At 39.7% G+C, this 12,399-nt stretch overlaps 2 protein-coding genes across 3 annotated transcripts; one reads left to right on the plus strand and one right to left on the minus strand.

Annotated features, from left to right (window-relative positions):
* Nucleotides 1–348: 348 nt before the first annotated feature.
* Nucleotides 349–2,223, minus strand: LOC129723372 (cilia- and flagella-associated protein 20-like). Its single transcript, XM_055677555.1, has 2 exons — nt 1,038–2,223; nt 349–980 (listed from the first exon to the last, which is right to left on the minus strand). Exons 1-2 carry the CDS (start codon nt 1,407–1,409, stop codon nt 366–368), a joined length of 987 nt encoding a protein of 328 aa, XP_055533530.1. The 5' UTR covers nt 1,410–2,223; the 3' UTR covers nt 349–365.
* On the plus strand, nt 1,809–11,870 carry LOC129723371 (regulator of G-protein signaling 7-like). Of its 2 annotated transcripts, none has more exons than XM_055677553.1 (6): nt 1,809–2,829; nt 9,368–9,719; nt 9,776–10,494; nt 10,555–10,668; nt 10,866–10,991; nt 11,055–11,870. In XM_055677553.1, exons 2-6 carry the CDS (start codon nt 9,429–9,431, stop codon nt 11,380–11,382), a joined length of 1,578 nt encoding a protein of 525 aa, XP_055533528.1. In that variant the 5' UTR covers nt 1,809–2,829; nt 9,368–9,428; the 3' UTR covers nt 11,383–11,870. The 2 variants fall into 2 exon arrangements, with proteins under 2 accessions (XP_055533528.1, XP_055533529.1); XM_055677554.1 differs by lacking the exon at nt 1,809–2,829 and adding an exon at nt 2,929–3,477.
* The last annotated feature ends 529 nt before the right edge of the window (nt 11,871–12,399 follow it).

A 12,399-nucleotide genomic window follows, 5' to 3' on the forward strand; every position in this document is an offset into this window, starting at 1 on the left:
AAATGCACGCATGTTGGCGTAATAGGGTGGTTGCTTTTGATCGCATGCTTTTAGAAATTAGTTAGATATCAATTAAATGACTCGAGCTCGGTCAGATTCTATCTAAAAACAAACATAAACTTGGAAGTAGCTAAGTGAAAACCCCAATGAAATCGAACAATGTGAAATTAGTTGAGTTGAGACTTTTGAATGAAATTGCCTCAGCGCAACCCTATTCCTTCACAAGTGAAATGCATATTCTGTGAAAAGGAAGCAGACGGCCAAAAGCGGATGCAAAGAAACCGTCGGCAGTATGTGACCATAATCGTTTAACATAATTTACAACAAATTTTAATCAAAGTCTTCTAATTCGAAAACATACTGCTTTAGTTCTCCACGGGTATTTCCAATACAGGCGAAGCTGCGGGTAAAGTCACTTCAGCAAACTCCGTTTGATCGGCTGCAACTGGCGGTTCTGCAATGCTGACTGTTCGAGAGGGCTCCTGGGGTCGCTCGCCTGTTTCCGGTGATTCTGCGAAACTAATTGCTCGGGAAGGGATCGGTTCAGGCATTTGCTGCTCTAACGTTGGTTCAGCACCATCGGCTTTGTTTGATGGTTCCGTTTCCTTTACCGGTGTTGGTGGTTTGACGGTCTCTATCGGTTCGGCCGGTTTCTTACCCTTCCGTCCGGCGATTTCAGTGATCTTGCACGGACGCACCGGAGGATGCAATCTCAATTGGGGAGGTACCTGATCATCAGTGTACAGACGATCACAGAAGTAGATTCGCCTTATGCGAACGTTGGCATGAATCTGAATTCGTACCGTTTCGATATAGTTTGTACCGTAGGCTCGCCTCGTAAAGTCGGCCAAGTTAAACTGAATCTGGTTCCAACCAGGTGTCAGTGCCAAAGGCATCACCGTGCAAAAATTGTCCACGCGAGTCGTACTCTGATAGTTGGAGGCTCGAAAACGACGCAGCATGTTACGATCGTCTAATATCTGTTAACGTTTCCACAATAAGTTTTAATTTAGGACCTTATATACTATGAAACGTACCTGAATTTCGAATGAAAAAAACTTCTTTAAGTTTTTCAGTAACAATACCAGAAATGGTAGCTTAACGCCTAGTGAACGGCATGGGCATTTCGGGGCGACCATAAAAGTAGTCGCCACATTGACTCCCATTAGTTCGAAGACCATCAGTTTCAGATCTTCGTCCGTTGTACGCTTGGTGTGACCATTCTTAGTTTTGATATCCCAGATTTCTAACGGTTTGCTTCCACTGCTGGAGAACACGGTCAGAAAACCTCGCTGATACGTGTTGCGGAACATTGTTTCAGCAAGGCAAAGTGACAGACCGCGTATCAAGATGGAAAGGCTACTGTGATGGACGGGTGTGTCAATCATTAAACTACAAATCGACTGCATTTTCACATGCAGAATTCCGTGTTCTTTAATTTGATAAAATCATGTCAGAATTATTTTCAAAGCAGCAAAGCTGCTCAATTTTATATAGCTTTAACTGATTTTGATCGTTTAAATTTGTAATGATGAGACATTCCATTCGCTTTTGTTTTACTGCCATGCTTTGATGTTCTAATTAGAATCATCGACTTCTGTATTTTGGGTCTAAATTGTCCGTGCCGCCGTGTTTTGTTGAAACATCCGCTTCCAGCTAGGCGATACATGACGACAAACGAACGGACTGTAATCACGTACTACACTCACCTCCCATGCATTTGTGTGACCATCTGGATGGCGTGAATTTATACGATAGTAGAACTCTCATTCTGGCTCAAGCAGATGCTCGTGCAGCGCAACGAATCAGTTGACGGTTTGATTTTGGTGAGTTCGAATGTGTGAGCTGGATCTGTACCGTACATCATCAGCCTGACCAGCTTCTTCGCTCAGCTCAAAAGCAGCCAGCCCGCCGCGGTTGGTAGTAGTAACGAGAAAAAAAAACAGAAAAACGAGCATAGCAGTGGGTGGTGCTCGCCCTCTTTCGACCCCATCGATTGCGGGCGGGGGATGGATGCTCAAACGCTCAAAGTCGGCGGAAGACCGAAGAGGACTCGAGAGCACGAGAGACAAACTCCTCGTCGTCTCGTATGCTAGCCAGCAGTTGGTGAAGAGAGGAAGTGCGTGCGAAAGCAACTTTAGCAATTGAATCGCAGCAGTGTGGTTAACTGTTTGGTCAAGTTTTTCCTCTTTTTACTTACTATCGACTCGATTTTTCATCTATCCACTTTCGGTCCTGATCTGGCGGTGATCTGCGATAGTTTTTGAGTTTACGAGTTGAACGGACTAACAGTGAAAGTGGAACTAAAGCGACGCTGGAAGTTACATTTGCCAGTGGAATATAAGTGATCTCTAATTGAATGATTCGCTGATAAATAGTACTAACCTAACAAAAAGTGCTGTCGAGATTTTCCGTCGATTTTCACACTTCGTCCTTGTCTAAAGATTTTAAAACTGTTTTAGTTTGTTATGTCCTAAGATTCGTAACAATGATAATGTTGGAGCGATTGGTGGCAAACTATTAGTCGAAAATGTCGTGCTGATTTTCCACCAAACGTGAGATCGAAAAAATGGACTCGGATTTTCCATGATAGATGTGTAGCAGCAGCAGCAGCAGCACCCACACCATTCTCGGAGGGAGAGCGGATGTTTAGAAAAACGACAATCTGGGAGTGAAAACATTATCAAGGGCGACATGGCGAGCAGTGTTTCAGTGCCAATCGTATAAGTTGCCAAAAAGTTGGTCACACATCATCGTCGAAAGCAGACTGGAACGGCAGCATCGATTGGGCATGTGCTGGAGCAGGTGGAAAAGTGCAATTGGGAAAATGTAAGTGCTCTGGCGTGTAACTCCTGGGGTGCAATTATTGGGAAGGTGTTCGAATCGACAGGCACAAGTGGAAAACAAATATGGGTGCCCGAGGTTTTGTTTTGCAGCTCGCTGAGAGTTCGTGCCAAGAAGCTTCACTTGGAGGTATCATGAATCGTCCCATCTGAGAAGCAGTGTTTTGCTATCTCTTCTCCCTGGCAACAATCATTTCCATTTGTTGGAGAGAAGAGCCGGAGCGCTTGAGCGCAGCCGGAAAGGCAGTATCGAATGAATGAAGAAGCGTGCTTCTGGCAGGTGGCGGATGGGAGTGTGGGTGGTATGAGTTGCTTAACGTGCGTCTCAGCAGGAAACCTGTTCGGGGGTAGTGTTTTGGCTCTAGTTGGTGACATAAAGTTTAGTCAGCGATTTGAGGAAAATTTGCCCCGAAACTGTTTACTATACTGAAGAACAGTTTATTTTTATCTTTGTGTAGAGTATTAAAAGTGTAGTGTTCTTTAAATTTGTTTGTAAAGAAATAAACAAGACAGAAAACATTCGCTGTCTACGTTTTGAAATATGAGACGCAGCTAAGATGAAGGTGAATGTCACTGTGTCATTGTCCGTTTTATAACAATGGATACAACAATATATCACTGGAAGTGGAAAACGGTTTGTATTTCAAATGAGACTGGTACGTTTACTCAAATTATTCGTAAGTCCTACTTTCTACCGTAAAATGGATTACGAATGATCGTTCAAGAGAAATTTTAAATGAAGTCTAGTACAGGGATGCGCGGCAACACCGGACAGTGTTGTCGCGCGAGCACTGTTATTTGATTGGAAATTTGACTTCATCGATTAGATTTCAGTGCTACGTCGATTAGTCTGACCTGAATCTAGTTTGTTGTACTCATCCCATGCGATGGTATCGTTTATGTTTTTAATTGCATTCTTGTAGGGATTTTGTTCGGTGGATTTTAGTAGGTTGATATGATGTCTTCGGCAAAGTTGTGGATAGTGATGATGTTCTTCCAGAAAAAATATAAACCGTGAAATAGAAAAAATTCAAGAAACAAATAACAAAAATAAGTATTTTCATACATTAAACATCCCTAAAATTTCACGTTTTTAAAAAATCTAAATTTATTTCTTGTTTTCTCTACCCCAATTGCTTACACTGTCTGCTTATATAAACTTGAATGTTGACGGGTGAAAAGTTCTTAGACATTAGTTCGACGAAATTATTCTCTACAAATTTGCCGAAGACCATACATCAACTAAACTGTTCTTGCTCAAAAAATATTTGTAATGATGAATGCCATTTTTTCATAACACCACAGACAAACAGACGTGCCATTCGATGACGATTTCTTCGTCTAGACAAATAACGGTAATTGTGATAACGACCGTTATAACTCTCCACCTGTTCAACATATCGACAATGTTTTTGCATCAAAAGTTGCGCCTTTTTAAGTTCTTAGAGTTATCCGAAGACAACTTTGTTATTAAATTTGAACTTAGAAATAGAACAAAAAAACTGCTTTTTTGTTACCCACCCTAACCTTGTTACGTAAAATTGCTCTAAATCGTTCAATTTAAAAGCTACCAAAAAACTTTTTTTTACAAAGTTGCATGAAATTAGTTGGTCTACAACTTCGCCGAAGAATGTATACAATTATTTCTGCAAATAAAAAAGTTAATTTTACTATTTCGCTGATTTTAGAACCACACTAATTTTATTTTCACCTAAATGAAGGACTTACTATAAGAAACAACTTCTTATAAGAAACTATGGCTCTAAAACCACAAAGTTGCATTGAAAGCTCATGCCCGCTTAAATTGCCTTACAGTACCACTGTGCAATGTTTGATACATATGTGTTTCGTTGATCTTCCTGTTGATTTTACGGGCCTGCTACGTCATGTTTTCGGCTACGTTTTGGAAGATTTTTGAAAGAATTCTTCTCACCAAATTCGACGATTGCAGTACGAATCGCTTCGAAGCTTACTCCTTCATTCTTACTATATTATTTAATAATTATATTATTTTTTCAAAGACAGTTCCCGTACAGTACACCATTTGTGCAAACTATATTTACGATGTTCCGATGAAAGTCCTCGCATTTTAAAAATAAATTATGAAAAATAACTGCGTTTGCATAAAAGTGACAAAAAAATGCAAGCAAATGAACGCAGCCAATCCGTTTCACAGAAAGTGATTCACGGTTAAATGGCAGCGTCTTTCTAGTGTGCCCCAGAGTCTATTTTTATAATTCGCGTTGACGGTGTTGCTGATATTTGTTTGGTTTTTGCATGCGAAAAAGAAGGAAGGAAATATTTTTGCTTTTGTCATCACGCACATTTTGACAGTTACATATGAGTGTTCACGTAGGTGCGAACAGCCTTCAAAATCTCTTTCAACGCGAATAACCCGAATATAAAGTCGCGCAAAGATGAAACCAAAGGAACCAAATCAGTGTCAAACAAGGGAACCAATCGAGCAATGTAAATAAACAAGGTGATAATGTTAATGTTAGGAGTGGATGAAAAGTGTTGTAATTTAGCGTGATAAAGAATATGTGTTTTTGAAGTTTTAACTACACATTTTAATCCAACATTAAACTTGTACACTGGTTCAGTTAAATTTAACAAAGCATCACCGGTGTAATCTTTCAAAACTGTGTACCTTGTGAAGAATTTCAAAAAATGATATTCGCTTATTCGGTTCATTCGCGTTGAAAAAGATTTTGAAGGCTGTTCGCACGTATGTGAACTCTCATATGTAATTGTCAAAATGTGCGTGATGACAAAAGCAAAAATATTTCCTTCCTTCTTTTACGCACGCAAAAACCAAACAAATATCAGCAACACCGTCAACGCGAATGCATGGTGAAAAACAGAACTGTATAGTTCTTGGCAACAAACGGCACAAAAACTGTGTTGCCGAAACGATAGATTTTCTCTTTGCGCGACTCTATACACGGAAAACGAAAAGTACCCATTTTCATGTCGATTTCACTCAACGGCGTCGTTCCGTGCAGGAAGCCAATTTTGAGTAGTTGTAGATTAATTCAATAGAAGGTATATAGCACTAAGAGTAATAATACGTAAAAAATACCCAACGTTTAGTTCAATCTTTTAAACTATGCCTTTGGTAGATTTCAGTTAATTTCATTCGATTGAATTAATATTATATATTAATCTATTTAATCTATCTCAAAACCTACTCACGTACCTTCTAATTTGGTGTAACTGGCTTTATTAATTTCCCCTTTAAGTGCCTCCGTTTCTAGCTCCATTCTCACAATGCAATTTTAATATTCTTCTTGATTGGCGGCTATTATTCAAAAACAGAAGCACAAAAGCACGTTCTTCACCTAATATCACTAATTTAAAACCAAAACTACCAATATCAAAGATATCACTGCCGCTTTCGCGAAATCAATTTCTTCACGCGGGTTATGAATTTTCAACCAGTTTGATTTTTCATCCTATATTGGGTTTAAACTACTCATTATTGAATTTTTGTCAAAACACCATCATTGATTAAAAGCATGTTTAAAGTAAATTAAGTTGAAATGACTCAGCAATAGCATTGCAAAACTACCCAACACGTAAGTTGTGTAAGGTTTACATCATTTCAGTTAGTTTGTACCCTCCGGTTGGGTAGATTTTGTTTTCCGTGTATAGAGATAAGTGACTTTTCACCTACGCACACTAGGAAACGTGTAAACCCGTGTAAAGTTGCTTTGGTTTCCTCTAAACTGTAAATCATCGCATCTCGTTGCTTCGAGTTTTATCATTTTTTAACATTTTTGGTCGATTATGTTCAGCAGCTTCTTCCGATTTCTGATCACGAATAAAGAAATTGATTCAGAAACAAGTATAAACCATGTAATGAGTGTTCAACTAAATATTTGTCCAGCTGCTAAAAACATAGCATTGCAAACAAAACAGCTATTTGTAAATATTTTCCCCAACTAGTGTCACTAATAAGAGCAAGCGCACCGGTGAGTTGCCATTTGAGTTGCTATTTTCACAACGCTGGCCGTTGCTATTTTGGATAGCAGCCGATGTTCGCACCGGTCGTTGCTATTGGGGATTACCAATTCATCTATTTTTTTTTGACGCCGGCAGTTGGTAATTTCTAAGACCGTCACTAGCTAGCATTAGCAAAATGTTTGTGTGTGTCGTATTTCCCAAAAATTCTGCGCATCTAGTAATAACCAATTTATCTGTCCGTCAATTGTTTCCGGAATGATCTGCGTTCTTTCTGCTTCATAAAATATCCCCTTTATTTCAAGCAACTCTGTTTTAACTTTGTTTCCGTTCTCCCAAATTATCGATAACACAATTCTGTTGCAGGTTTCTTCGTTTGTGCGTGCATGAATTTTTTTATCCTTGTATGTTTAATTAAAGTAATTGTGTTAGACCGTGGAACGTTTCGCAACGTTGCCTTCATGTACCATTATACTCAAAATTGGCGAACTGTCATCAATTGTATTTTGTACTTTGTGCTGTCTCGATTCCTACAATTTGCTATTAATATTTGCAAATTTGCAGCCAAACTAAATTTAAATGTAGAACGCGGAAATTGTTATCGAGTATTTGGTTGATTCTAGTGACGAAGAAAATGATTTCGCGAAACAAATCTTTTTATACGCGAGTATGAAAAGGATTTTTGGATAGATTCGGGGGGGGGGGGGGCTCTCAGCCTGGAAAACGGTAAAATAGTGACCGCTATGCTGAGGAAGTTTGCCATCCAGCGTTTTAACAATGTTTTTTTTCGGAAACACCGGTCTATACCGATGATTATTTCCGACGCCGCTTTCGAATTCGGCTTATGTTGTTTTCGAAGATTAATACAGCTGTAGATGCGAAAAATGGTTTTTTATTCAACAACCGGACGCAACGGAAAACTGAGACTAACATGCCTTCAAAAGGTTCAGCAGCAATAGTCGGTAATACTCCCGAGCAATTCACTCAAACCTTCCAGATTTATTGAAATGATGACATGGTTGACCAATCTTGCGAGGACTTGAGCTTTATGCTTGCCAACCAAAATGGTCATCTCGAATTAAAAAAAAAAAAAACTATAAATGTTTACCCGCCCGAAAAAACACCCTGTGTAAAATTTCAGCTCAATCGAAATTAAAATAGACTAGTTCACGCCGATACCTGCGTCGCAGACAGACGTCCAAGCTGAGTTCCAAACTTGTGTAAAGTTTTTTGTAGTAGCGATCCGTAACCAGATAGCGCTACCAGTACCGCCAGCCTCGTACACCAGCGAAAAAAATGTATTGTGGCGATAAGGTCACCAGGCGGTGCTAGTGTACAAGTGATTTATAGCGCAATTTACTTTGAAAATTTACACGGAAATTTTGATCAATCTTGTTCTTGCTTGGACGTCTGTCTGTGCTTGCGTCCTACGACGTGTTTAACCAAGGCAAAGCGTTTCATCTTCCGGGGCTGACCAATTATGTTCGAAACACCCGTTATTTTCATAATATTGTTACGAACATTTACTATCGAGCACAACAAAACAAACAACAGTTTGACATTATTCATCAAATAGCAACGATGCGGCACGTTGCTATCGCGTTGCCCAATTTAATAACTCGCTACTACCCGAGGTGGGGATTGCTATTTCCCAAACCAACATAGCAACGCCCGGTGCGGTTGGCGCGTTATGGTGGGATTGGCCAAACTAGCTTTAGAAACTTCAATTTAGCCACTGGTGGGCTTGCTCTAATGCATTCGTACGTAAAAAGATCTATGCACATAGGCTCTGGTGTGCCCATACTTTCTTGTGTGATCTGCACGGGAAAATAAATACACCCAAATATGCGTATTTTTAACGTCACATTGCCCTTCTGTGTGAGAAGTGGGAAGGAAATTTTAAGTAAAAGTGATTACTTTTGATAACTTTTGAATATCTGCACTAAAGTCATCATCACTAGGTAAAATAGAATGCCTTGAATCATCTATATCAATATCGAAAACCACAATGTTTTACCTAGAATTGCGAATTCGCATTTTATCAATTTTGATAAATTTTGATAAATATCCACTATTTGAGTTACAGAAATGAAAATTCTGATTAACTACCTGTCCTACGAATATATGGAATATCGTTCATCACAAGAAAATTTTGACGAGTCTTTGTTCGAACAAAATGTTGATCAATATTGTCAAACCTTGTAGTTTCCACAACAAATTGAAAATATCGAGAAGTAGAATTACACTATTTTTTGCTTATTCTTTAAAAAAATAATTATAAAATAAAAGGCTCGTTAATCGGATTTTCGAAAATTTCTATTATAAAGACAGGCGAGGAAATTGCTGCTATCAAAATCAATGGTAATGCTAATTATTTCCACTGATTGTATGAGATATCGAATAAAATGATTCAGATTTGATGACAGGCTAATCCAATAAAATGTTTTTGGCGCGTTTCTCCCAATGGTGGTACATACTTGAAACGATGATTAGAACGTTTTCCTGCTCCCTTCTGTAACATGAGCAGCCCTTGAGTAAAGCGCTCACCTTTGTAATTGCAGATTACACCGCCAGTAAGTGCAATCATCATATTCGAAAGTCGTGCCGCGCGACCGGAAAACGATGGTAACGATGACCACGGAGATCGATAAAGACAAGGCGCTATCCCTAAGCGCGACGAAGAAAATTGCATCAGTGGAGAAAGACAAAGAAAGGGAAAAAGATCGCGATAAGGAGAGGGATAAAGACAAAGATAGGAATGCGATAAGTATCACCAGCGCGAACAACTGCAGGGCCGATATCAGTGGGACGAGCTCCGGAAGTGGTTTTCCCAGTGGAAATCGAGCCAGTCAATCCCGTAGCTCGCATGGAGCTATGAATCAGGATGCACCTAACATTTTAGTATATAAAAAGGTAATGATTTATAACACGCTTGGGTTAGCGTTGAAATTGAGAAAACTTTTTTTCAGATGGAGGCAATCGTCGAGCGCATGCAAAATGAAGAGGGAGGCGTTTCGGTGCGCACCATCAAAGCTTTCATGAGCAAAGTACCGTCCGTATTTACTGGAGCCGACCTGATTGCGTGGATCATGAAGAATCTCTGCATCGAAGATGTGGCCGAAGCATTACATATAGCGCATCTGCTGGCATCTCATGGGTATTTGTTTCCCATCGATGACCACCAACTGACGGTAAAGAACGATGGAACCTTCTACCGCTTCCAGACGCCCTACTTTTGGCCCTCGAACTGTTGGGAACCGGAAAACACCGACTATGCGGTGTACCTTTGCAAGCGTACGATGCAGAACAAAACTCGCCTGGAACTGGCAGACTACGAAGCGGAAAATTTGGCCAAACTGCAGAAAATGTTCTCCCGGAAGTGGGAATTCATTTTCATGCAAGCGGAAGCACAAAGCAAGGTGGATAAAAAACGTGATAAGTTGGAACGAAAGGTGCTTGACTCACAGGAACGAGCATTCTGGGATGTGCATCGCCCCATGCCAGGTTGCGTCAACACAACTGAAGTCGATATTAAGAAGGCATACCGCCGGGGTGCGTCCACCCATGGTTCCGGATCATCTGGCGCGGCCGTCAATAGCAATCCAATTGAGCAACTCACTAGACAAATTAAGCTGCTAAAACTCAAGCTAGAACGTAGAACTATTAAGATCTCCAAAGTAGCCGAATCGTAAGTTGAGAACGATTTGCGAGCATTGTCTCTTCTACTAAGCGTTAATTTGTTTTTCAGTTACATTTCATATTTTGAACAGTATCATGAATACGATTATTTTCTCACAACGCCTGATCAGCCAAATCCATGGATCACCGACAATATTGAGATGTGGGATGCTGATCGAACTGCGTAAGTTTCTAGTTAAGGGGTTACTCAATAGTCATTTTATTATAACCCTTACACAACAACGGATATCATGGGATATTGCCTATCTTGATATCAAATGTCACTCCAAATTTTACATTACTAACGCTTGTGTTGACAAGAATATGAGGGCATTCTTAGTACCTTTCAATAATCAAAAATACACATCTTGGTATTTACAGCAAAGACGTTTCCCTAAAGCGCGTCAAGCGATGGGGCTTCAGCCTACGAGAGCTTCTGATCGATCCGGTTGGAAGGGAACAGTTTTCGAAATTTTTGGATAAAGAGTTTAGCGGAGAGAATTTAAAGTATGTATTTTATAAAATCAGCCTCCACCAATTAGCATGAATAACACGCATTTCATTCGTAAGGTTTTGGGAATCAGTTCAGAGCATGAAAGCCCAACCGCAGTCCAAGGTGAAAGAGGCGGCCCATGCCATCTATCTGGAGTTTTTGGCTCCGGAAGCGCCCTGTCCGGTGAACGTTGACTCGAAGTCCATGGAGTTGGCCCGGGAAGCGGTTAGCAGCTCGGCCCCGCCGAATCGGTGGTGCTTCGACGTTGCAGCAGCGCATGTGTATCATTTGATGAAAAGTGACTCATATTCACGATACTTGCGATCCGATATGTACAAGGAATATTTGAGCGGGTCCAAGAAAAAGGTTAAATCAATACCGAACTTGTTCGGTGTTAAGCGTTAGGCGTTTTCGGGTGTGACATGTTGGAACAAGAACAGAGCACCAGTTATGACGAATGATAAACAGAGCGTTTTAGCCAGGTTTTACCAAACACATGATCATTCATTCTGCTCGAATAGTCACCAAGCAGCGATGACATTATGCCATATGGGTAGAAGTACTTTGCTCATCCTGTGTTATTATTGCGGGGAAAGTAAAGAGATAGTTATTCGTATGAGCAATTGTGTAAAATCAAAAACCAAACCAAGGAACATAAGGAATTGTTAAATATATACTACTACGTTAGAAAGATTCGCCGAAGCTTGCTCCGGAATACTGCATGTGTATTACAATTTATCTAATAATATATTTAAAAGAAAACAAAAAAGGAAACCCATAAACAAGCCGAAAAAAACTGCGCGATAACTGCGAAAATAGATCCAATGAATTTTAGGTATATTATTAAGAATCCGAAGATATATACTATATAGATGACAAATTGTCAATAGAAATTGAAGTTTTTTATTCAAACTGATGACTTGAATCTTAACCCTTCATAAGGCCGTGAAAACTACGCAAGGAATCTACATAAACTTCAATAAAACGTATTCCTTACAGAAGGAACAACACAAATGTACCTTTGTTAAAAAATAAACTATTGAATCAATTGAAAAAATTGGTGGCAATATAGTTGCCACTGCCCGTTAACCCCAAAAACATTGGTGGCTATATAGTTGCCACTGCCCGTTAACGCCACGATGTCGGTGGCACTATAGTTGCCACTGCCCGTTAACCGCACAAACGTTGGTGGCAATTTAGTTGCCACTGCTTGTTAACCCCAAAAACGATGGAAGCATTTTTTTTGCATCTGCATTGTAAGCTTGATTTTTTTTTGTAATTATAAAAAATGAAAAATCATAGTAATTCGAATGTAACAGTAGGACTTCATTTATTTTGCATGGAAAAGATCGAAGTAAACGGTTTTTTGAGTGGTATCAAGAAAAAATTTTTAGGAAAAAATTTGGTACAAAACACCATGTA

Source organism: Wyeomyia smithii, chromosome 2 (assembly GCF_029784165.1).
Source record: "Wyeomyia smithii strain HCP4-BCI-WySm-NY-G18 chromosome 2, ASM2978416v1, whole genome shotgun sequence".
Taxonomy (NCBI): domain Eukaryota; kingdom Metazoa; phylum Arthropoda; class Insecta; order Diptera; family Culicidae; genus Wyeomyia; species Wyeomyia smithii.